Raw genomic sequence first — 27637 nt, forward strand, 5'->3', positions numbered from 1 at the left:
ACAGATAAGTCAACTTGTGATTATCAAACCAGCTCTGTCCAGTAGATATATGTGAGCTACACCATGCAATAGCCATACTTAAAAAGTAAAAATAGGTGAAATTAATTTGAATATATTTTAACTGAATAAATCTATATTATTTTCTTAATATTCAATAGGTGATCAATATTTCTTAAATTACTGATGAAATCATTCTTTTAATTTGTGCTAAGTCCTTGAAATCAAGTATGAGTTTTATACCTGAGCACATCTAAATTTTGATAGCCATACTTCAAACACTCAGTAGTCATATATGGTTAGTGGCTACTATAGTGGCCAGTGCATAGTAAACTAAAGACTAGAACAAGAGCGGTTAATATTAAATTACTGATCCTCTCTGGAAGCAATTTTATATAACTCTGAAATACTGCAATAATATTTTTGATAAGATTTACTGCATTAATTATGTTATACTCTATTGCACTGTTTTGTTACTGGATGGCCAGGATACTGTTTTTATTAAGCTTTATAAGCAATAAAAGGCTATAAAAAACCAGTTAAAATTATTAGAAACAAAATACCTAGTTCTTTGCATATGATTATGGATACCCCAAAAACTCAAGAGTAGAGTGAAAAATCATCAGAAATAAAAAATCCAGGAAGAGAGCCAGATTTTAAAGATGCTTTTTTTTTTAAAAAAAAAAAAAAAACAGCTTTCATGTATATACTAGTTAAAAAGTTTTAAGAAAAGAGCCCAAGTAGAAGAGTAACAAAAATACTAAAAACCTAGGGAGATACTTAAGAAATAAAGATTTACCTGAAGAAAAGTATAAAACTTTACTAAGGGACCTAAAAGGAACTTAAAAAATCCTCCACCGTTCCTAAATTAATAAGTTAATACACAAGAAGAAAGACATGAGAGTTGCCAAAACAATTTAAAAGAGAGGGAGAAGTAAAGGAGAGGAAGACACACTCTTAATAACTTAAAATTTTTGTGAAGCTACAAGGTTCAAAACAATATGGTACTGAGCCAAAACCAAATAGAACTGAAATCTCAGATACAGATCCTACTATAAGTAATGCTATAGTGGATGATAATAAAGGAGGTATTTTTAAATCAGTAATGAAAGCAAGACTCAGTTAATAAATGGTACTGGAATAATTAGTTAACAATTTGGAAAAATCAAGAGCTCTCTACATCAACCATATATCAGTAAGTTTCAAATGGATTAGAGTTAATGCAAATAAAACAAGAATTAATATAATAAACCATATTTGATCATTTCTGACCTACGAAAAGGCAATTTCACAAGTAGAGGGTTTTTTAAATATTTTAAAATCCACTTATTTTAAATCCACTGTATTAAGACTGATTGCAAATTTTCTGGTGAAAAATCTACTGCTAGGGAATAGACTGTATGTAGTCCTAGAGAATAGACTTTATTCGTAGGGAACAGACTTTATTCCTAGGAATAGACTTACTTCTAGGGAAGTGAGAAAGTGGTATGAGAAGGGAACTGCACGCAAAGTTCTGAACAACCAGCTTAAGAACATAACTCTTTGATCATCTAGAATATCTCACACCCTGACCTCTAGAAAAAAATTTTCTACAGTGTATTTTTAGTGATTACTAGAGAGAGGAAGTGTATGTATGAGACTCAGGATGGCTTTGAAAACAGTAACTCCCTTAGAGAGAAGATGATTTATTAAATGATGAGTAATAATAGAAGTCTGATTTCACTTTGGGTTTATATAGAACCTCCTGAGAGAGAAGAGACAATATCAGAAGGTTGGGTCAATTTTGGAACTTCCAAGCCCATTTTACAGTCTTCAATACAACTCACAAATTATTATAGAAGGAACATAAAATTTTCCATCCATTTAAAAAGCTAGAACAATTTAAATAAAATATGTACTATAGAAATATTTATTTTGTTAATATAAAGTATATTGTTGGGTATACCCTATATGTAGGTGGGAACTGTGGGCAGTACTCTTAAAGAGAAAGTAGGATATTTTGCTGGTTACAAAATAATGACAATTATGATGTCCCTTTACTGTTACTGTTATGTGTACTCAATATCAGATACTCTCAGTAAAATCTTACATGCATTAGGTGTACTTGTTATTATGCATTTGTAATGTTTTTGAGTTTGAGTATATTTTTGTATGGGAAGGGGTGCAGAATTAAGAAGGGAAGAGGTCAAGTAATCTTGGAATGGTTTAAGAAGAGTTTACACTAAAGAAGCATCCAAAGTAGTACCTCACTAAAACCAAAACAAAAATAGGCTATCAAAAGCACACTTGGGAATACATCTGTTTTATAGTTTAGGAAATTCTTGCGTCTCTAATAGTGATAAGATGCTAGCATACGGTTTCAAACAACCTCATTACATAAAACTGTGTTTTAAAATGTTTATTCAAGTGGAATTTATCCCAACAAAAGAATATTTATTCTAACATATCCCCTACCCTCCTTTCGGGGGCACATATCCCATTAATCAGAGAGGGGTACTCATGATGGAAATAACACAAGCTTTTAGAACCAGAGTGGATTTGCAATACTGCCTAGGCTACTTAGCAGGATAGACCAGTTACTTGATTTCCTGAGTCCCAGTTTTTGTCCCCTCTTAAATGCAGGATTGCCATAAGGATTAGCTATCATTTCTGTGTAAGTAACAAGAACACACTGGTGGTTGAGAGCTGAAACGGTAGTGATTTGCTTCAAGTTTTCCTTTTTAAAGCTGATAGCTTAAAACTTGGGTCAGATATTCTCGGTCAAGGTTTTGAAAACACAGTGCTGTTGACATTTTGGGCTGGATGATCTTTGTTGTGAGGGCTGCCCTGTGCATTGTGGAATGTTTAGCACCTAGTGGGTTTACAGTCTCGTGGGTTTCTATCCATTAGGTGCCAGTAGCAACTGCTAAGTTAACAAGCAAAAAGGTCTCCAGATTTTGCCAAATGTCCTCCAGGAAGCAAAAAAGCCCCTGGTTGAGAACCACTGTTCTAGCTGATGATCTGAAAACATTGGCTCATGAAGAAGAGAAAGGTAGCACAAAGTGTATTATTTGTACCTTAGGGCCAGAGGAAAGAAGGTGAAGAGCACTAGCGACTTGCCTTGAGACATATTAATCAACAAGAGAACTGAGTCTAAAAGCTAGGTTTCATGACTCCCAGTCTCCAGTCATTCACTGCTGCAATGCTTATATAGTGAAAAACCAGCAACAGCCTACTAAATATACATCGGCTGAAGAATGGGTAAGTTACAGTATATTCATATATTAGATTATGACACAGCAGTCTAAATTAATGAAGCAGATACATACATTAATGTCGACAAATTTCAATGTGTGAAAAAGGCATATGTTCAAGTATAGATGAGGTATAATTCCACTTAAAGATCTGCAAAACAATATCCTATATATTATTTATAGATTCATAAAAATGTAGGAAAAATATAAAAACACGCATGGTTATTATAAGTACTAAACTCATGACAGTGGTTAACTCTGAGGAAGGAGGTAAGAGAACTGGACTGAGGAGGGTACGTAGGCCTCACTTAGTTCTATATCTTTTTCTTTTAAAAAAAAATCTGAAGCAAATGTGACAAAATATTAATATTTGGTAAAGCTGGTTGTTGGGCACAAAATAGTATTTCCTTCTCAAATATTTAGCTATACATCTGAAACATTTAGTAAAATAATGTATTTTAGATAAAATTCTCAGGAATGTAAGCTAAGGGGTCAAGTGAGATCTAGGACTTCTTAGGTGCTCACTGTGTGATAGACACGGTCCTACACCGTAACTACCACTGAATGAGACAGGTACATCAGATCCATCTTACAAATGAGGAAACTTAGGCTCAGGAGTTAGGCAAATTCTGTCCATCCAAGGTCATTCAGCAGGATTTGAACGTAGGTCTTTCTGAACCTCAAAGTCTTTTCATGCGTTGTTCCTAAAGACGTGAAGGCTCTTTACCCAGATCTTCCCGTAGCCTGCTTTCTAACCTCATTCAGGTTTCTGTTCAAAAGTTACCCTTTAGAGAAGTCTTCCTTAATTGCCTAAACTACAGTACCCCATTCCACTCTGGGTCACTCTCCATCCTCTTACCTGGGTTTACTGTTCTTCAGGGCACTTGCCACTACCTAAAATCATATTATAACTTGACTTGTCTGCCTGTTTATTGTATGTCTCTTCATCCAGAATGTAAGGTTCATAAGAACTGGAACTTGGCCATATTTACTGCTATATTCTTAGTGCCTGGCATACAGTAGTACGAATATTTGTTGAATTACCACTGCCGACACCTTTGTTCTCATCTACTCTGTTACACTGCCATTCGATATAAAAAGACTAAGGTAGATTCTTAGTTATTGATACTAAAGAAACATACACATTATTAGTTTTTTTTTAAGTAAACAAAAGTCAGTCTAAGTATTTATACAGTAATAAAATTTCTAAACTTACCTCTACAGGAGGATAATAGTTATAATTCCAGTACCAAAAGGTTCTAGGCAGATAACCCTTAATTAAATGGTGTTCTGGTACAAAGGGATGAAAAGTTTCTTTTCCAGTGGTATCTCTGGAATCTCCTGCTTCTACATTTATAATTTCCATGCATCTCCCCAGTGCTAAATCTTCGATGGAGGAACTATGCGTACATTTGTCTGTTTTAAATGCATCAACAAATCTCTTCAAGGCTTCTTTGCTCAGTACATATCCTGCTCCTCCACTCATGTAGCCCTGCTTTACATAGGGCTTAAATCTTCTCCCGAAGTAAATGGGTTCTTCAGGGTTGTATTTTGAGAGAAGCCATCTCAAGTTATCTAATATAACATATGTATCATCATCTGCTTTCATAAACCAATCAGCATCTTCTAAATAATGATCATGAACATACTGAAAAGCTTTAATTGTTTTCCAGTATAGTTGGTCTCTGCCTTCTCTGGTTTTTAATCCCACAGCAGGGAAGTCTTTATTTTCTTCTGAACTCATAAATAACACTTTATTACAACGCTGGGCCCATGTAGCTTTGACGTGTTTAGCCTTTTTCTCTAGATTTTGAGGCCCTGTCATTACCCAGCAAAGAATTTTAACCTTCTGATAGAGGTTTTCAGCGATGTCAGTGTTCTCATCTATTAAACAGAAATTGTTTAAAGTTAATTTACATAGCTGTAAAATCCAAATAAATTATATCACAGAAGACATTTTCTTAAACAATTTCAAAGATCCCCCCCCACCCCCATATACCTCTTTACCATTAGTGATTTAGCTGAAAGAAACAGAACATTGACAGGAATTTCTCACTGCTGTGAATAAGCTTCTGAAGGGCAGTAAAGACAAACTAATGAAGAAGCAGTTCATTTTGGAGTCCACAAGAGTCTAGTGCTAAGAATTTCTACAAGTACCCTGAGGTGGTTTTAAAAATGCTTTCATGACTACCCCAGTTCGAAGAAGAGGAGTTAATGCAAAACAGAGATTACTTCTTACAGTAACATACCTCATTCCAAAATGCAAATCTAACAGTGAGAAACAGAAGAACAGGTAGCGGTAGTATTTCCAAGATTGTCTAGAGCAGTGTTTTTCAAAGCACTGGTCAGCAAAGAAATAGGGAGCTTATGCCAGAATATAAAGCAACATGTTACTTCTTTCATCAAGGAAGTTTTACTACAACCTATCAAAACGTCCACTTAGCAGCGAGCTTAACTGAGTTACATCCTGGTGCAAGATCCTTATTAGGATGCAGACAGGTAACAAACAATTCACAGGCTGTCAGGCCAAGGCTACCTTTTGAGTAACACCGCTCTAGAGGAAGAATCCAACTATGATATTCCAGATCAGTGCTTGGGGAAGGATCAATTTTTATTTCCAATAGTTAGAGACCTATACTTATGTAAATATGCTAAAAATGAATTACTAATAAAATAAAATTTAAAAAATAAATATAAAATACAAGCCCAAAGTTTTTATTTCTAGATTTATTCAAAATTATTGTCAAATTACCATAAAGGTTTCTAACTATTTAATCCTGATTTTAATACTTATTTAGTTGTGGACCAGCATGAGTCTGCAAAACCTCACTTTGTGTAGCAATGCTCTAGGCAGAATCCTGAGGAAACATCCTTAAAGTTAAGGTCAACCAGTGAGTTAAAAAAGCTCAGCCCTGCGAAAAATTAACAACTGGAGGCAAAAATTTCTAGTTAACTGATGGAGAGGGAGTAGAAGGAAAGATTGGGCAGGGCATGAAAGTATTCTCATGTCCTTCTGAATTTCAAGAATTCACAATCCAAAAACAGAGAAAATTACCCTCTTTTCAGTCAGAGAGCATTCACATTTCATATACTTGAGGAGTCCAATCTCTTAGCTGTACAGATATACCAAATTCTGGATGGTGGGGAAAGTGGTAGAAGCAGCAATCCCCAATATGTTTCACTTAGAGCAAGACATCCTTCTCCCTACTGCTGGAATCTGGTAGATAGTCTTTCTCATTCTTTCAATTATTAATTCATTCATTACTCTGTAGTAGGCATGTACTGGTACAGGAGATAAAAAGATGAATAAGACACATGTATTATTCATGTGTCTTCAGAAGAATTCATTCTAGCATGGGAGCTTGGCATGCAAACCAATACTTGCCATACACTAGAAATGCTATAATAGAGGTATGTATGAAGGTTTCAATGTGCTGAGGGTAAAATAAAGCAATGCCTTATAAACACTATAGAACAGTGGAATGGGAAGTTGGCTAGAATAGAGAAGAAGGGGATATAAAGCAATATCAGGAAAAATAAGAGATGATGCAAAAATTAGGTCTCTAAATGAAGCTCATCAGAAGAAAGGACAAAAGGCATGGTGAAGTTTGCTTGAGAGCAGGTACATGGATATACAGCCTGAACTAGGGCAAGCGTGCTACAGATTGAGAGAAGTAACCTAAAAAATGGTAAAGAAGCAGACTGTTAGAATTTATGAGAAACAGGATTGATTGGTAAGCAAAGGAAAGCACCTACCACGACTTCATAGTTTCTGGCTTAGGCAGAAAGTAATGAGCTATATAAAAATAGGAGGAAGAATGAATTTTAGGATTATAAAGGAAAAGGAGTGTGATTTACATATGTTAAGTCTGAGAGAAACAGACCTCTAGCATACCCCACATTCTGTGGACCATCAAGTAGGACAAGTAGATCCTAATATATGTGCCTACAGTGAGGCCGATCTAGTACAGCCTACCAGGAGTAGAGAAGCCTGGCTCCAACTGATCAACTGAAGACCTAGAGCAATGATACAGATCAAGTGCACAATGATTAAACTGCTCTGTGATAAGAACATGGCTGCTCAGAGCTGAATCACTGTCATATAAACATTCACACACATGACACACTTTGTAATAGTATGCATGTATTTGCTAGTTCATAAAACTCAACAAGGATGTGATACCTCGCCCTCAACCTCAGCTTGAGAGATAGGAAAGAAGCAATTTACTGCCAAAAAGATAAGAGAAAAAACCCTTAATGGGGGACCCTCTGCATTCCAGAATTCCAATGGTTTTTCAAGCTGCTATACTGTTTTCTGTCAAATAAATCACAATTTGCAGAGATCTTTGAATTCTGAATGTCTTCTCGTAGTGTCTGGAACTGGGCTAAGGTAAAGCCAGCAAGGAACAGATGGAAACTAAAATTATGGGGATTGATGACATCACACAGGCAAAGAAAGAGCCAAAGGACAGAAACTTGGAGAAAACCAACATTTAAGGGGCACATAGAGGACATAATTCAGAACATTTGGATAGAGGTAGAAGACCAGGAGAAAATGAAGTCATTATATATAACACATTCCTAGTTTTCTACTTTCCTAATTTTTTATGCCTCTCAAAACAAGAAAAGATTAGTTACGTTAGCTACTGATAAAATATAAATTGAGATTTATATATACCTCTTGAGCTTTTCTAGGAAAACAAGACTAAGCAAAAACCAAGATTAAAACAAGACGATAGCAAAAACCAAAGACACAGATATGAACCATGATAACAAAATTAAAATTTTTAGAAACAAATCTAACTTGAAAGTCTTGCCTTTCCCCAAATTATGGTTTCTGAACTATTTCTATTTAAAAATAAATTCAAAGTTAATATCTTACACCCTAAATAAATCTGGGTTTTAGCAATTGCCTTCTCCTGAGGCAAACCAAGAACTGTCATTTAATATCTAGAATTAAGCTCATTTTCATCAAAAGATATAGTGATATAATAAAATTCATATAAATAACTTTTTCGAATTCTCTCAACACTTAAACAGATTGAAAAATATGGTTTATCTTTACTCCTTAATAAAGTAAGCCATACCTTTATGTTGGCTAGCATCTGCATCAAAGTTCATCTGTCCTTCTAGATGATTCTGTTCATTATCATATGAATGCCTAGCATGAGGATCATTATGAAGAATATTAGGCTGGAGGTCCCTCTGTTCTCCCAACAAAATACTAAGTAGCTGAGAACATAAAACAAATCCGATTGCTGATCCACAAAGGAAGGTTAAAAAATTCAGCCAAGATTTAGAGGCCATTTCCCGAAAATGTATTTCTGTAAGAAAAAAATTAGCAGGATGTTATAAATTATGAAGCAATATAAATACCAAGAGTAAGGACTGATAACTTTTAGCTATACTAGGAAGTTAATTCCTTTCATACAGGAGAACATATCTAAGAGTATTTAACTTTTGTCCCTCTATTTGCTGCAAAAACACACAGTATGGACAATTCAGTAAAATAAATGAGTAGCAACTAGGAGAATCACTGCTGGGGTGGGGCACGGGCAAATATGTCAGTATTTACACACAGAATTTCCTTTTCTTCTAGCCAGGATCCTGCATGGATCCAAGCCTGCTTGCCATGTTCTTTTTCTTTCTTTGCTATCAAAATACTTATATTTACCCTTTTTCTCTTTTGGTAGTAATCATCACCTACTCTTATCAGGGGTCAGCAAACATTTTCTGTAAAGAATTAGAAATAAAATACATCAGGCTTTGTGGACCACAAATAGTGTCTTGTATATTCTTTTTCTTGCTTTTTATTAAAACAATCTTTTAAAGATGTAAGAAGAATTCTTAGCTTGTAGAAGGCTAGAGTCAGCACTGTTTCGGGATCCGCAGGGCCAAACCTATCTGCCACCTCTTTTTGTAAGTGAAGTTTTACTTGAATACACCCAGTGTTGACTATGGCTGCTTTTGCACTACAACAGCAGAGTTGAGTACCTGCAACAGTGGCAGTATGTCCCGCAAAGCCTCATCTAGCCCTTTAAAAGAAAAGTTTGCCAACTCCTCGCCCTAATACCCAGGCTTCACTGCAGTGGTGAATGCAGCTGCCACCTGCTCACCATCTTTCATTGTTATCCCACTGGACTGCAAGACCTCGAACAGCATCTATATATCACTAGGATTAAGTAGGATGCCTGGGACAGTGGCTGCTTGACAAATGCCTGTTGAACTGCCTGACAACGAAACAGGCCCTTCTTAAGGGTTTGCTAATAATTACTACATGGTGAACTTATAAATTCCTATGAAATTCTTATGAGAATAGTCCTAATTCTACAGTTTCCAACTCCCCAAGATAATTTTTTAAACGTTTGCTAAGCATCTACCACATGCCAGATGCAGTCCATACTTTATCTCGCTTGAAAAAAATTTTAATTTCATTTTTCATTCTCACTATGACCATTTTGCAGATAAGAAAACAGAAATTTAAAAAAGTTAACAGATAACTTGCACAGGTTGACCAAAATCAATAAAAGTCACAATTTGAACCCAAGTCTGTCTGCTTAAAAAGTCAGTGCTCTTTCCATTGCATTTCTCAAACTCTTTACCCAATCACCACTAAGAGCACAGGACAATGGACATGTATAGTGAAGGTAGGGGTTTGGGAGATATGACCGTCAAAATAAAAACTGCTTTGAAATATTTTGTATAAACAAACCAGTGATCACCACTGGAACAACAAAACAACTTCATGTGGTTATATTTCCAGAATGGCTAGGTTCTTTAAAACCAACCATCCAGCTGAGTACAACCAGAAAAACTGAACAAAATTTAAAAATATATATGTTTGGAGACACTGGTAAGATATCAAGGCAGTGAGAATTGAGGGGAGGGGGGACAAGCTCTGGATAAAGAAAGAAGTCAGGAAAGGTGGGCTGGACATTTGGCACAGCTTCATTCCTCAAGACAGCTACTGATTCTGACAGAGAAAACAGGAGCTGACTCAAAGAAGCTAAGAAAAAAAACAGAGTCCAGCATCTGTCTTGGAGAAGAGGTCTTGGAAAACAGCCAGGCTTTTATCTGGATCCTCAAAGGCTACAATCTAGGAATAAGGAAGGAGCAGAAATTAGACCAACCTTCACAAGGACTGAAGCCCAAGTTGGAATCATCTTAACCACTGACTGATGAGGGTGATCTACCCCTAGCCTAACTGCAAAAATAAAGTTTCCTGGATAAATATAAAATTATGGAGAACCTCAAATTATTATTATAATTTTTTTGGTAGTGATAATGTCCAACACAATAAAAAATAATCAGGTATCAAAATTAAAAGTCTGACTGAAAACAGAGAAAAGAGTAGAAAATAGAAACTGACCCACAGGAGACTTAGATAAGAGATTTTCCTACTAATAACTTTAGTTAGTCAATAAGTTCAATGACAAGATTAAGATATAAGGTATAGGGCTTCCCTGGTGGTGCAGTGGTTGAGAGTCCGCCTGCCGATGTGGGGGACATGGGTTCATGCCCCAGTCCGGGAGGATCCCACATGCCGAGAAGCGGCTGGGCCCGTGAGCCAAGGCCACTGAGCCTGCGCGTCAAAAAAAAAAAAAAAAAAAAAAAAGATATAAGGTAAAGAATAGACATAGGTGAAGAGGAAAAATAATAAACTGAAAGCCAGGTCAGAAGAAATTACACAGAATGAAGTACAAAAAGACATAAGGATGGTAAATAAAAAACTGAGCGAAAGAAACGTAAGGAATAGAGTGAAAAGGTCTAACATATGCGTTAATTGGAATCTCTGAAGAAAAAGAGACATATGATTGAGGAGAACCAGTATGTGAAGAAATAATGACTGAACATTTTCCAAAACTGACAAAAGACTACCAACTATCAATTCAGGAGGCTCTATGAAACACAAAAAAATTTAAAAACTAAAAAAAAAAAGAAAGAAAAGAAAATGATACCAAGAAACACTACAGTGAAACTGCCAAAAACCAAAGACAAAGAAAGCATTCTATATCCAGCAAAAATTGCATTCAAAAATAAATCTGAAAAAGATTTTCCAAAAAACAAAATCTGAATGAATTCATAATAAGCAGGTCTACTCTAAAAGAAATACTAAAAGGAGGGACTTCTCTGGTGGTGCAGTGGTTAAGAATCCGCCTGCCAACGCAGGGGACACGGATCTGAGCCCTGGTCTGGGAAGATCCCACATGCCGCGGAGCAACTTAAGCCCGTGTGCCACAACTACTGAGCCTGTGCTCTAGAGCCTGTGAGCCACAACTACTGAGTCTGTGTGCCAAAACTACTGAAACCTGCGCACCTAGAGCCCATGCTCCACAACAAGAGAAGCCACTGCAATGAGAAGCCCGCGCACTGCAATGAAGAGTAGCCCCTGCTCGCCGCAACTAGAGAAAGCCCGTGCACAGCAACGAAGACCCAATGCAGTCATAAATAAATAAATAAATTAAAAAAAATACTAAAACAAGTTCTTCAGGCAGAAGGAAAAGAATTCCATGAAAATTCAGAGATGTAAAAAGGAAGGGTGAGCTTATGTATATAAATAAATACAAATGAACACAGGATACATAAAACATTAAAAAGTTCCCACAAGGTATTATTACTATTATCATTAAAATAAATGACAAAACTGGCACAAAAGTATGAGAAGGATACAAAGAGTTTAAGTGTTCTAAAATCATTTTTTTGTGTAAAAATACTAATATCAGACTTTAAGACACTAGGAGGGCTTCCCTGGTGGCACAGTGGTTAAGAATCCTCCTGCCAATGCAGGGGACACAGGTTCGAGCCCTGGTCTGGGAAGGTCCCACATGCCGTGGAGCAACTAAGCCCGTGTGCCACAACTACTGAGCCTATGCTCGAGAGCCCGTGAGCCACAACTACTGAGCCTGTGCACCTAGAGCCCGTGCTCCACAACAAGAGAAGCTACTGCAATGAGAAACCTGCGCATCGCAACGAAGAGTAGCTCCTGCTCGCTGCAACTAGAGAAAGACCGTGCGCAGCAGCAAAGACCCAAAGCAGCCAAAAATAAAATAAATTAATTAAAAATTTAAAAAGACAATAGGAATGTATACTATAATCGCTGATGTAATCATTAAAAAGGTAAAAATATATAAGTAAAACTCTAATAGAAAAAATTAAATGATAAAATAATACAAGTATTTTCAAGGCAGAAAAAAGGGAGAAATGGATAAAAAAATACGTGGGACAAACAGGAAACAAAGTTATAGGATTAACTAAATACAAATTTATCCGCAATAGCATTAACTATAAAAAGACTAAAAATTTGATTTAAAAGATACAGATTACCAGCCAGACTAGAGAAAAAATAAACCCAAGTATACGCTGCTTACAAGAGACATACATCAAATATATTCAGAAAGTTAAGAGTAAAAGGATGGAAAGAGATACGTCATCCAAACACTTATAAAAAGAAAGTATGTTAAAATCAGACAAAACAAATGAGTAGTGGTTATCTGGTTTGTTGTTTTCATGGCATTCATTAAACTCTGCATTTATGATTTACACACTTCTCTGTATTAACATTTACTTTAGTAAAAGCTTTATATAAAAATATTTTCATATGACCTTTTATTTTATCCCATTTAATACACATTTAATATATGTATATTTGACATAAAAATATTTATTCCAAAATCTGTAAGTAAATTTGGCATGCCATGGAACTATATACCATGCTTATCCTGTATCTTGTATCTCAGGCCCTCTCTCTTGAATAGCAATTCCAGTTTGAGAAGAATGACCCTAAGGGGAAATGGAAAGCAAAGCTGCTCAACACCAGAGATGCAAATTACCAATGTGAAACCAGCAGCCACTTGTTTACTTCTTTTGCTCTATCTTTACTATAACTTCAAGTTTAGAAAGGTAGGCCTTCATGGGCAAAGAGTATATATGTCCTGCTCAACTCCCCCATTCAATTTCCCAGAGGAAAAGCAGAAACAAGTTTACCAAGTCTTTCTGCCGTTTTCCCTGAGGGGCAGTGTCCTCAAATTCTCCCTCCCACTGTCTTCTTTTCCCCATTCAAACTGCCCTTTAACAAAATCCTTATAATTCAAAAGGTGTAATCTACAATCCCAGAAAAATATCCTTCCTGCTTTAAGTGCTTCCTCTGAAACTCTAAAATTCTCCAGATTATTTGAAGCCCAGTTCATTAGACCTTGCTCTAGCCAAAATATTGGTCTGAGATTACATTCAAAAAGCCAAAGAGGGGCTTCCCTGGTGGTGCAGTGGTTGAGAGTCCGCCTGCCGATGCAGGGGACACGGGTTCGTGCCCCAGTCCGGGAGGATCCCACATGCCGCGGAGTGGCTGGGCCCGTGAGCCATGGCCGCTGAGCCTGCGCTCCGCAGCGGGAGAGGCCACAACAGTGAGAGGCCCGCACACCCAAAAAAAAAAAAAAAAAAAAAAAAAGCCAAAGAGAACTATTTAACTATCTTTTTGCTATTATGTGAGCTCTCCCTTTAACTGGAGTGTACATTATTAAGACTTGATACAACTGAGGTCATTGATTTCAAAGAATCATGAATTGAAAACATGAAGCTGAGAGAAGTAAGTGAAAGGCATCACAACTCCAAATTTCTTATGGTAATTAAAGAAAGACTGGCAGAATAAGATTGAAGTCGTAAACCTGAAGGAAAGCTATTAAGGTAACATTAGCAGGCACTTAAGAAACTGAGAAGTCAACTAGGAGCCACAATGCAAGCAATCCCCCACGTCTTGTAATACTCCCACTAACACTCTGCCTTCTAACACACTAGTTTTGATTTTTTATTCTTTTTGTACTGGCTGTGACTTTCCCTACCTCAACACCAGATATAATCACGTTACAGTCTCAGAAGGGCACAAATCCATCTGAAATTTCCATGGCTGCAGAGTCTACCACTCCTGGTACTGGAAAGCAATAGTCACAGTGGCGTTCAGTACCACTCAGACAGAAAGCACTGTGACTGAGAACAGGAAGTAAGGACTGTAGGGCCTGAGAAAATTTTTATTTCCATCACCACAGTGAATACCTGAAGTGAAGGAAGTGCTGATCAAGCTCCAGTAACCATGAATACTAACCTGCTACCCAGCCATTTTCCAAGAAGATACTGAGCTTCAGAACAAGCCTACTTCTGCAGCATGGAGGTTTTATTATTTGTAGATGGATAGGGTTTTCTTAGCTGAGGTAGCACTTTTTTAGAAAGACACCTGTTCTGGGGTAAGTGGAGGGAAAACTGACTTCTTGATTTTACAAAATCTGTTAACTTTAAAATATTTTGTGATGCTGTTCGATGCCTGTCATACTCTTACCCCTTCCGGTCCAGAGAATTCTCAGTCAGCATGTGCTGGCTTATCCCTGTTGCTTTTACCCCATCTCCTTCCAATTTCAAGGGCTCCTGCCTTATGACTAAATTTCTGTATACCTCCATTTTTCTTTCTTATTCCTGGCATAAAAGAGCTACCTCATGTGAGTGGAATGCCCCACTCAGATTTTTGGCAAAAATCATCACCCCCACCTCTTCAGATTCTTAACACAAGAGTCTAAAGTAGACCAGATTGGACAAGACATGGCTTAACAACACCCCACATTACAAGGGCTTCAATATATATTAATTAGAATTGAATGCAGGGAAGTTATCAATGCCACCTGTTTTCCAAACCTGATGCATAATCAGAATCATTTGAAGAGATTTTAAAACTACAGATTTCAGATGCAAAAGTGCTGGGACAACTAAAATTTATATTTTAATTTTTAAGGAACAGCTTTGTGATATTCATTGGTTAAAAAAAAAAATCAAGCAAATACAGAACTATGTGAAGAAGAAAGAAACCACCCCAAATCCCATCACTCAGAAACAACTATCATTAACACCTGGTGAGTATCATTACAAATATGAATAACATCTTTGTGAATAACAGAGATAGAAGGGAGGGTAATTATACCTAACATTTGGGCCCTGTACTAATAAGAGCATGGATTACTTGTAACCCATAAACTAGGGACTATTAATCCCACTTTACAGATGAACTCAGACTCAGAGGGCTTAGTAAGCTTCCCAAGGTCACACAAGCAATCTGAATCAAGAATTCAGATTCTTAACCACTGTGCTATCGTTTTACAGAATTGGGATTATATTAGTCATGCTACTTTAAAGATTTAACATAGTAAATTAGATTTATTTGAATTTATAGAAAAAGGAAAATTAAGTGAATTTAATTAACTTTGAACATCAGCTAATAAACATTTAGAATGTGAACCCCCTCCTCTAAACAATCCCTCTAAAGATAAGGATTATGAAAAACATAAAGCAATCAGAGGCCTTATTTTTTTATTACATATTTCAAATTTAGACAGTACCTATTGATTTCTTGCTTTGAGAATGTGTAAATCAGCATATATATACATACTCCCACAACAATCAATTTTTGTGAACTTTTATGCTGTAAAATTTACATAGTTTATGTTCTGTAAATTACACTGTAATTCCTATGACTGCTTGATCTTGAATATATTTTAAATTGGACTCTATGCTCATTAATAGTTCTTTTATCACAGCTGCTCTAAATGTGAGTTCTTTATTAATGTCATGTTTTTGTTGGCTGGATTTCAGCAAGTAATTTTTGTAATGGTGCTCATTGGTGCTATATTCTAAATTCTTGCAGGCTGGAGAATGTTTACTACTGCCTTTATACCTGAAGCACAACTTGACCTAGTACAATCTCTCTTCTTCTTAAAACTCTAAAAATTACTCAGCGTCTTCCCACACTGGTGCCAGAGACTTTGAGGGTAGACTGATCTTTTATCCTTGTATATAGATAAATGCTCCTCTTCTCTTACGGTTGGTTTTCAGTCACTCACTGGTCACTAACATCCTCTCACCAAGACTTTAATGCCCTTTATTACACGAGCAAATCCTTCCTCCAGTTTTTTAGGCTTTCAGAAAGTCAGTGGAATTCACAATAAAGTCCTAGGCTTTCAGTGTTTTTTGTTTTTTAAATTTTAGTACTTTATACCATATCCTGCCAGGGTTGTCAGTCTAGATTGTAATCTGTTCTGGATTATCATATTTGTTATATTTACATATTCAAAATATATTTCTCTCTTCAAATCACATTAAAATGATGTTCAAAAACTTTTTTCCCCAAAGACTTTCTTTATAAAATTGGGATGAATGTTATATAGTGATACAACTTATAAATGCTTACAAATACACTGCATGTGAGGCATTATGTTTGAAACTTTTATATGTTTTCTCTAATCCTCACAATTGGATATAAAGTAGGAGGAATCAGTCAACCTGAATTCAAGACATCATACAGCTACTGAAATCAAGATTCTGTAGTACTGGTGGAGGGAGTGACTCATGGATCAATGCAGTAGACTAGAGAACCAGAAACAGACCACTTAAATAGCTCCACTGATTTCTGACAAAGGTACAAAAGCAACTGAGTGGAGGAAAGATAAACTTTTCGATAAATGGTGCTGGACATCCCTAAGCAAAAAAATAAACCCTGACCTGAGTCTCACATCTTATATAAAAGTTAAATCAAAATGGATCACTGACTTAAATGTAAAACATGCAACTATAAAATTTTTAGGAAAAAGGAAGGAGAAAAATCTTCAAGATTGAGAGGTAGGCAAAGAGTTCTTAGACTTGACTCCAAAAGCACAATTCATAAAAGGGTAAAATTGATAAACTGGACTTCATCAAAATTAAAAACTTTTGCTCTGTGAAAGACCCTACTGAGAGAATGAAACGACGAGCTACAAACTGGAAGAAAATATCTGTAAACCACATACCTAACAAAGAACTAGTATTTAGAATATATTAAAAACTCCCAAAACTAAACAGAAAAAAATAAACAATGCAATTAAAAAATAGGCAAAAGACATGAACAAATATTTCACTGAAGAGGATGTACAGATGACAAGCACATGAGAAAATGTTCAACTTCATTTACCATTAGGAAAAATGCAAATTAAAACCAAAATGAGATATCTCTACTTACCCATAAGGATGGCTAAAATAAAAAACAGTGATACCACCAAATGCTGGTGATGTGGAAAAACTAGATCACTATATATTACTGATGGGAATATAAAAGGATGTCCAGCCAGTACAGATCAAAGGTAACTATGCAGAGAAAAATATGTTCTGACCCATGAAACAAACCCAGCTTGTTACCAAGGTAAACTATTCACCCTGACAAAATGGGAAAACAGCCAAACAAATTTGAGTGATATGCCTCCAACCTGGTGAAGCCCCCCTACTGCCTAGAGTCTTAAAATAAAAAATCATTAAAAAATCAAAGTTCCTACTCGCAGCTGTCCAAGGTCCCAGCTCCCCAATTTACCTCTCAGGTAGCTAACTGACTAGACAGAAACTGTCAGCCAGCAGCAGCATAGATCTCTAGCTCAAAATTTAAAGGGAAGATCCATATGGTGCATAAAACAATTATCTATCTATCTAGGTAATAAAAGAGATTTTCAACTACACGATTTTTAAGCAAGGTTACCTAGGATTGATTCTATTAAAAAATGAACAAGCAGTGGGCTTCCCTGGTGGTGCAGTGATTGAGGGTCCGCCTGCTGATGCAGGGGGCGCGGGTTCGTGCCCCAGTCCGGGAGGATCCCACGTGCTGTGGAGCGGCTGGGCCTGTGAGCCACGGCCGCTTGGCCTGCGCGTCCGGAGCCTGTGCTCCGCAGCGGGAGAGGCCACAGCGTACCGCAAAAAAACAAAACAAAACAAAACAAAAAATGAACAAGCAGAAATACATGGGACCTACATAAAAACCTTGTAGTGGGAAACAAAATTAAACATAGGATGCAAAAGACAAGGGAAAAGCACAGACCTGAATACTTACTCCATAGGAAAGAAAATCTTAAACTACATAGGACTATTTTGTAGTCTTTTAGAAACTAAAGGGATTAGAGCAATTATGCAGGAAATGATAGCTATGAAAGACGGGCAATGGAGAGCCAACACAGAAATAACTTATTTCTCAAAAGAGAATAGAACAAATGAAATAGAAAAAAAAAAAGTCAAAGATATAAAAGAAAATGCACTGAAATGGAGTCCATGCATCAAAATATTTAAAGGTCTCACATATAATCAAGAAAAACCTTGGTTAAGAGATCCTGAACTTGGGGTGGGGGGAGGTTGTTGTTGTTGTTGGGATGAATTAGGAGACTGGGATTGACGTATATACACTAATATGTATAAAATAGATAACTAATAAGAACCTGCTGTATAAAAAATAAATAAAATTAAATTTAAAAAGTTAAATTAAAAAAGAAAAAAAAAGAGATCCTGAACTTCACTTAAAAAAAAAACCTCTATAAGTATCCAGGGAAAAATAAGCAAGTCAAAGGGAAAAATTAGGCAGAACTACAAGGGAAAAATTATTAGGCAGCTTTCTCCTCTGTGTTATTATATGTCAAAGGAAATGCTGCAAAAACCCAAGTTTTTGAGGGGGACAACATTCCCATAGACTTAAAGATTCAGCAAGTTGTCATTCAAGAATCCATGTAACAGGAAGACATTCTCAAATATGCAAAGGACTCAGTACCCACATACCCTTGATACATTACCTACTTAAAGGTAATGAGTTACCAGCTGAGAGTAAAATCCAAATTAAAACAAAAACGAAAACCCAAATTCACAAATGAAGAAATCATACAATGAAAGGGTTAGCATTAATAGAAGGTTGTAATCCTTTCCAATATAACACTGTGGAGTGGTAATGATGAAACAAAGCAGAAATATTATTATCCTAGAAAGAAAAGCTACATGAGATAAAGTGATAATAGTAATTTAACTGTAAGACACGTAGGCAGAAAGGGCATATCATGTGAATAAAAATGGAGTGGGGAGGGGAAGGAGAGAATGTGCTAACAAGTATGTACTCTAATTTCATTAGAGGGGTAACTCAGAGTTTTTTTTTTAAGCTTAATTTAAGCTTTAATTTAATTCATTGCAGCACTATTTACAATAGCCAGGTCATGGAAGCAACCTAAATGCCCATCGACAGACGAATGGATAAAGAAGTTGTGGTACATATATACAATGGACTATTACTCAGCCATAAAAAGGAACGAAATTGAGTCATTTGTTGAGACATGGACAGATCTAGAGACTGTCATACAGAGTGAAGTAAGTCAGAAAGAGAAAAACAAATATCGTATATTAATGCATGTATGTGGAACCTAGAAAAATGGTACAGATGAACCGGTTTGCAGGGCAGAAGTTGAGACATAGATGTAGAGAACAAATGTATGGACACCAAGGGGGAAAGCCGCGGGGGGGGTGGGGATGGTGGTGTGCTGAATTGGCGATTGGGATTGACACGTATACACTGATGTGTATAAAACTGATGACTAATAAGAACCTGCTGTATAAAAAAATAAATTAAATAACATTTAAAAATTAAAAAAAACTTCAAATACACACAAAAGTATAACAATAAACCCCCATATATCCATCACACGACTGAATTATAACTTTAAAATTTGCTACATTACTTTATTATTTCTTCAATTGATGACAGTATTTTAATGCAAATCCCAGACATCAAGTCATCTCACCTCTATGTACATCTATACACCTCTTTGAAAATATGGACATTTTTTTACAAGCCAAAATGCCCTTATCAAATGCCTAACAAAATTATCAATGCCTAACAAAATTAACAATAATTCTTTGGACTTATCCAACTCAAGTATGTAATCAAATTTTCCCAACTGTCTTCTATAATCAAATTGCCTCAATTAGCTCACAAATGTCTTTTCACATTTGGTTCGTGCAAATCAGGATTCAAACTATATCCAAATTCACAGATGAAATGAAAAAAAAGAGAGCATTTTATATAATAACTATTAAACATGAAAACCTAAATGAAAACCACATTTCTCTAAAAAAAACAAATAATCAAAGCTGATTCAAGATATAAAACCTAAATGAACCAAAAAACCAGAGAAGAAATAAAGAATGTTGTCAAACAGCCAGACTTCAAAGAGGTCCAGGTTTTTCCTGGATGAAATACTTCAGTCTTTCAAAAAACATAATTATTATACTACATAAATCATTCTGGAAAATTAACTAGCAGAACTTAACCAATTCTTCTTTTATGTAAAAGGCTGGATACTGATATCTGACAAGGAGAGACCAAAAATAAAATAGAAAACCTCAGTCCAATCTTACCCCCAAATAATACATTATTACAGGAAATGCAGCCCAAACATTAGTAGTTATCTTAAGTTGGGTCCCCAGGAAGCAAACTCTGAGATGACACATTTGTGCAAATGTGATTTATTAGAAAGTATTTCTGGGAAAAACTTGTAGGGAAGTAGGACAGGGAAGGGTAGGAAGTCAAGAAAGGGTAAGATACTAAGCAAAGTCCATGGAGGGTAATTTTAGCTTAATCCCTCAAGGTAGTTCTAGAGGCAGTGTAGGCCACACCTCAGAGTTGTACCCACACAGTCAATCACTGGTTAAGGGCTATCCGTAGGAAACAAATTCCTCAGACAATTCCAGAGCCTGTACATTGGCAAAACAGGATCTGGCAGTTTGAGGGCAGCCCTACAACAAAGCCTGTGAAGAGGAAGGAGATAAAGGCCTATGGACAGAGTATTAGCATCATCTGTTACAGTGATTGTTGCACAGGTAAAGTTAAAAACCAATTGGTTTGTTTTGCATTATGAAATCCCCAAAAAAGGTTAAGCAATGAATCATTCCAGTTCAACCATCATACAGGACTACTGTAATAAGGAGGACTTACTGAGGACTACCGGTAATAAGCCCTAAAAACATGTACAGAGATTTCAATTATTTTTTTAATATCTACTCTAAAATATAAATAGCCAGGTAAGAATCACCAGATATTTTAAAGAAAGCCTCTAATATGAAAGAAAAAGATCAACATAGTCAAATTTAATGTAACTTTAAAGAGACCATGTAATGAGATGAAAACTTAAAGAAAAACCCTCAAAACTATCACTAATATCCTGAAAGATAAAAGTCGTGCTATCGTATTCTTCTTTTTGCCGTACACGGGCCTCTCACTGCTGTGGCCTCTCCCGTTGTGGAGCACAGGCTACGGACGCACAGGCTCAGCGGCCATGGCTCACGGGCCCAGCCTTTCCACGGCACGTGGGATCTTCCCGGACCGGGGCACAAACCCGTGTTCCCTGCATCGGCAGGCGGACTCTCAACCACTGCGCCACCAGGGAAGCCCCATAGTGGGAATATTTTAAAAAAACAAACATAATTACAGTTTGAGATTTACGCAACTTGATTTTAACTTGACTGTGAGGTTTTACGAAATCTTTGGAAGGTGATACTGATTGAGCACCTTTCAATGTGTCAAATACTGTCCTAGGAACTAAGGATATGGTCATTGGTATATTTTCTCCTGTTTACAGGATATAAACTCCCAGAAGACAAAAAATAGTTTCCTACCTCTGAGTTCTTGACCGTGATGCTTTTCACAAGACATTGGTACAGTAAGTATCAGCTGGCTTGAAATAAGAGTGCAAAGCATCTCCTTATTCATGCCCCAAGTCCCCAAACCTGATTATATTTCCACATCTATTTTACACTCTGTAAACACTTTTCTCCCTCCATTCCTTTATCATTCTCCCTTGGGCTCAACTCTCTTACCTCTGTTTCCCAACTTAATAAAGGCTTCACATAGCAGTCTTGTTTAAAGGAAATACTTTCCAATGCCACAGGATCAAGTCCATACTGCTTACTTGGTAAACAAGATCTAGCTCTAGTTTACCTTCCTGCACTCTTGATACTCCCTATCCATAAAGCCTATACTGAGCCATTCTCCAAATCTGCCATGGCCTTTCATATGGATGACTTTGGCCATTCTATTCTTTCTGCTTGGAGTGCCCTCCTCAGTTATGTCTACTGGATAAATGCATAATTATCTTTCATGGTTACCTTAGTTTCAGTACTTTTCATAATCAGTCTTCCCCATCACCCATGATCAAATTAACTGCTTTCCCATCAAATATTTTCTTGTTCCTTCATTCACATCTCCTACTATGTACTTATCACACTTCATCATAGTAGGTATGTACATATCTATTTCCCCCTAGACTATAAGTTCCTCAAGAACAACAGCTATAACTCTTTTATCTCTATCTCTCCAGCAACTAACACATTGCCTGGCTTGTAAAATGCATTCAAATGTTTTGTTTTAAGTGTGTGTATGTGGGGGGCACAGATGAAATTATTTTTTCCAAATAGGTATCTTTATCTATACTGCCTAATTTACTGAATAAAAAATCATATGGTCCCATCATTTGACACATTTATACACTTATATAACCCAGTCATAAACTAGATATATAACATGAACTATATGTACTATTTCCTTTGATGTGTATTCAACTCATACAAATTATAACAGAAGTACATATTAATTCAGAGACAGAAAGACTAAAAATATTTTTTATTAGTAATTTATTAAAACTACAGAAATAGAAAATATTAACACACAGCCTTCACCTAATGACCCTGAAGTATTTTATGAGCATTACAGTTACACAACCTCAGTACTAGACAGGACCTTGGAATTTTATGAATCCTGAAAAAGTATGTAAGGATTAGAAACAAATAAACCTTCCAAAAATTATGTAACACCGCAAAACCAAGTTGTATTAAGTCTCAAACTATAACTCTGTTTTTAAAACTATTCCCACAATTTCCGATTCAGAAGATCAAAAGTGAGAATACCTTTTTGTTACTTTTCAATGAGAACATTAATATGTCTTGCATCCTCAGTAGAAATTAGAGAAGACACAAACAGAATGACATCCCATGTTCATGGACTGGAAGATTTAATATTGTTAAGATGTCAACACTACTTAAAGTGATCTACGAATTCAATGCAATTTGTATCAAAATCCAATGACTTTTTTTTTTGAAGAAATAGAAATATCCATCATAAAATTCATATGGGATTTCAAGGTACCTCAAGGAGCCAAAACAATTTTAGAAAAGAAGAGTAAAACTGGAGGACTCACACTTCCTAACTTCAAAACTTACTATAAAAGCTACAGTGATCAAAACAGGGTGACACTGGCACAAAGACTGACATATAGCTCAATGGAATAGAACAGAGTGCACAGAAATAAATCCTCGCATGCGTGGTCAAAAGATTTCTGACAAGGGGGCCAAGCCCATTCAATGGACAAAGGACAGTCTTTTTAACAAAAGGTAATGAGAAAACTGGATATCCACATGCTCAAGAATGAAGCTGGACCCTTACCTAACACCATATACAAAAATTAACTCAAAATGGATCAAAGACCTAAGCTAAAACCTAAATGTATAAAACTCTTAGAAGTAAACATAAAACAAAAGCTTCCCAACATGGAGTTGGCAATGATTTCTTGGATATGACACCAAAAGCACATGCAACAAAAGAAAAGATACTCAAACTTGGCTTTATAAAACTTTAAAAACCTGTACATTGAAAGACATTATCAACAGAGTAAAAAGGCAACCCACAGAATGGGAGAACATATTTGCAAACCATGCATCTAGTAGGGGATTAATATCCAGGATATATACAGAACTCCTAAAACTTAACAATAACAACACAAACCCAACCCAAAAATGGGCAAAGGACTTGAACAGACACTTCTCTAAAGAAGATATACACATGGCCAATAGGCATGAACATGTTGAGTATGAAAAAAATGCTCAACATCACTTATCATTAGGAAAATGCTAACCAAAACCACAATGAGATACCACCTCACATCCATTAAGGATAGCTACTATCAAAAAACCCCAGAAGGGGCTTCCCTGGTGGTGCAGTGGTTGAGAGTCCGCCTGCCGATGCAGGGGACACGGGTTCGTGCCCCGGTCCAGGAAGATCCCACATGCCGTGGAGTGGCTGGGCCCATGAGCCATGGCTGCTGAGCCTGCGCGTCCAGAGCCTGTGCTCTGCAACGGGAGAAGCCACAGCAGTGAGAGGCCCGCGTACCGCAAAAAACAAACAAACAAACGAAAAACCAAAAAGAACCCCAGAAAACAAGTGTTGGTGAGGATGTGGAGAAATGGAAACACTTGTGCACTTCTAGTGGGAATGTAAAATAGTACAGCAACAGTGGAAAACAGCATGGCAGTTCCACAAAAAAATTAAAAATAGAATTACCACATGATCCAGCAATTCTACTTCTGGGTAGATGCCCAAAAGAATTGAAAGCAGGGTCTCAAAGAGATATCTGTACACCCATTTGTATAGGAACATTGCTCACAATAGCTAAAATGTGGAAGCAACCCAAGTGTTCATCAATGATTGATGAATATGCAAGACGTGTTATATACAAGATGGAATATTATTCAACCTTTAAAAGTAAGGAAAATTTAACATATGCGACAACATGGATGAACCTTGAGCACATTATGCTAAGTGAAATAAGCCAGTTACAAAAACACAAATACTATATACAGTAAGTCCCCTACATATGAACGAGTTCCGTTCCGAGAGCTCGTTCATAAGTCCAATTTGTTTGTAAGTTCAACAAAGTTAGCCTAGGTAACACAATTGGTTATATAGTACTGTACTGTAATAGGTTTATAATACTTTTCACACAAATAATACATAAAAAACAAACACACACAAAATAAACATTTTTAATCTTCTGGTATAGTACCTTGAAAAGTACAGTAGTACAGTACAACAACTGGTATACAGGGGCTGGCATCGAGTGAACAAGCAAGAAGAGTTACTGACTGGAGGAGGGAGAGGAGGTGGGAGATAGTAGAGCTGAAGGATCATCAGCAACAGGAGATGGAGGGCAAGCTGCAATTTCACTCACGCCTGACGCTGATGGCCCGGGTTCTGGCTCCTTGCTGGATTCAATTCTGTCTACCCTCTTGATAAGACGGATCCAGTGATGTCTGGGTAGTGGTTCTTTTTTTCTTGTCATATATGACACGGTAGCACTGGACTGCATTCTGAACAGCTGCTGCAACCTTCGTGTACCGTTCTATGTTCGGGTCCTGTGCCTCAAAAACTAACAGTGCCTCCTCAAATAAAGAAAATCCCCTTGCCATTTCCTGCATAGTGAGTCTCTTCGGTCCTTCAGTTACTTCTTCCCCTTGTCTCACTTCATCCTTTCTCTGGGCCTCCAATTCCATCAGGTCTTCATTAGTAAGCATCTTGTGTTGCACAGCAAGTTCCATCATTATTGCTTGGTGCTTCTTAGCAGTACCAGCTACATCACCACTGCTTTTACTCTTGCTTCTGGACATCCTGGGCTTGAAATAAAGATACTGTACTATGGTACTCTATACAGTAAAGTACACAAAAGTACAACCACTTGTAGAGGATGCATGCATGTAACAATGTACGCCAGACACGTGAACATACATTATGTGACTGGACGTGCAAACACGTTTGCATCTTTGAAAGTTCGAAACTTGATGGTTCGTATGTAGGGGACTTACTGTAATTTCACTTATATGAGATATTTAGCTAAAGTCATAAAGTGATTTATGATTTCCTGGGACTAGAGGGAGAGGGGAATGGGGAGTTATTATTTAATGGGTGTAGAGTTTCAGCTTTACAAGATGAGAAGAGTTCTGGAGGAAGATGGTGGTCATGACTGCACAATATAAACGTACTTCATACCACTGAACTGTACACTTAAAAATCGTTAAGATGGTATATTTTGTGTATTTTACGATATAAAAATTGGAAAAAAAATCAATGATAAAGAGGTAGATTTGCTCCAAATTAATCTATATGTATCTATCTATATAAAATGTCAGCCCAACTAAAATAAGTAACTTGGTAAAATGTAACTAAAAAGTTTGAAAAAATAAACATGAGCGTATACCTGGGAAATTCCTGAAAGGGGTGTAGGGGTGGACTAAGCCTAGGCAGACATACTTAAGATATACAATTTTTAAAAATTAAATAATGTGGTAAAAATTATGGTAAATGTTGTTTGGAAAAATAAATATGTGAGTAAAACGTGCTATAGTAATTAAAACAATTTGATATTCAGGCTGAACAGGCATATCAGTGTACCTGTGAATCGGAAAAAAATTTTTTAAACACTTTTATTAATTCATACTAAAGATATATTGCTGAGAAACTTTTTTTTTTCTCTACAACCAGACTGTTAGAATTATTTGAAAGTGTATCAGTGAGACTGGAACACCCCACTCTGACATGTATGATGAATTGCTAATCAGAAACAGCTTCAATTTCCAACCCAGAGCTTCAGATAAGTGTTTCCCAGACACAACATTCCACATTTATCTTAACTTTGTAGTCTTCAAGGAAACAGGACACTTAAGTCTACTTCTCAGCCCAGGCCTGATGTTAATTAACCCGATTCACAGTCTTGCTGTACTTTAAACCTATCAAATATTGTTTCATTTAAATTCTGTCTAAACTCCACCCTTCTCCAGGATCCTATAATAACCCTGTCCCCTCTGGCAGTTCCTCTGGTGTGTGATCTCCCTCACAGCAGCAAGTTAATTAACTTAACTTTGTTAGCCTAAAGATGTATATCTCTGGTGGTCTTCATCAGATCGAAACAGTCTGTTAAAAAAAAAAAAGTACATATGGAAATTTAATACATAGTACACATAGCATTTCAAATCAAGAAAAAAATGGCTTATTCAAGAAATGATATTGAAATAACCTTCTGGGAAAAAGATAAAAAGCAACCATCTGGATCCCTACCTTTCTCTTTAAAATTCCAAATGTTTCTAAGATTTCAATATTTTAAAAAAATGAAATTAAAAAAAAACTAGAAGAAAACATCTCTTTACACCTTTACATCATGAACTGAGATCTTTTCAAAACTCAAAAGGTATAACTATAGTAAAACTGTATAAGGTTATGCATTAAATAAATTTCTGGCAGTGAAATTGCTGGTTCAAAGGTATGTTTCTGTATAAAATGTTAAAAAAAATCTGTACAGCAAAAAATAACAAAGTATCATAAAGAAAAAGAGAAAAGGCCAACCTAATATAAAAACAGTTAAAGAAAATAAAGGATTTGAAGGAAAAGAAAAAAAATGGTCAAGAATGTTCACATTTCACTCATATTACAGAAATGTAAACCTCAAATGCAGAGATGCTATTTTTTTTAAATTTTATTTTTAATTTATTTTTTTTTTATTTTTGGCTGCGTTGGGTCTTCGTTGCTGTATGCGGGCTTTCTCTGGTTGCGGCGAGTGGGGGCTACTCTTCCTTGCGGTGCGCAGGTTCTCATTGCAGTGGCTTCTCCTGTTGTGGAGCGCAGGCTCTAGGTGCGCGGGCGTCAGTAGTTGTGGCACGTGGGCTCTAGAGCACAGGATCAGTAGTTGTGGCACACGGGCTTAGTTGCTCGGCAGCATGTGGGATCTTCC

General features: G+C 36.5%; 1 protein-coding gene across 5 annotated transcripts in view; it reads right to left on the reverse strand.

Annotated features, from left to right (window-relative positions):
- Window positions 1–27637, reverse strand: part of C1GALT1 (core 1 synthase, glycoprotein-N-acetylgalactosamine 3-beta-galactosyltransferase 1) — a 40829-nt gene that overhangs the window by 6184 nt on the left and 7008 nt on the right. For 3 of the 5 annotated variants that reach the window (XM_024767048.1, XM_024767047.1, XM_024767046.1), the window contains 2 exons: window positions 8318–8554; window positions 4447–5114 (listed from right to left, as the gene is read on the reverse strand). In XM_024767048.1, coding sequence (XP_024622816.1) covers window positions 4447–5114; window positions 8318–8554 — 905 coding nt within the window. Of the gene's footprint in view, window positions 1–4446; window positions 5115–8317; window positions 8555–8904; window positions 8964–25087; window positions 25265–27637 lie in introns of those variants that run through there. The other 2 variants (XM_024767049.1, XM_024767050.1) reach the window with 2 other exon arrangements.

This window comes from Neophocaena asiaeorientalis, unplaced genomic scaffold, assembly GCF_003031525.2.
Source record: "Neophocaena asiaeorientalis asiaeorientalis breed wild unplaced genomic scaffold, Neophocaena_asiaeorientalis_V1.1 scaffold70, whole genome shotgun sequence".
In the NCBI taxonomy this organism is placed as follows: Eukaryota; Metazoa; Chordata; class Mammalia; order Artiodactyla; family Phocoenidae; genus Neophocaena; species Neophocaena asiaeorientalis.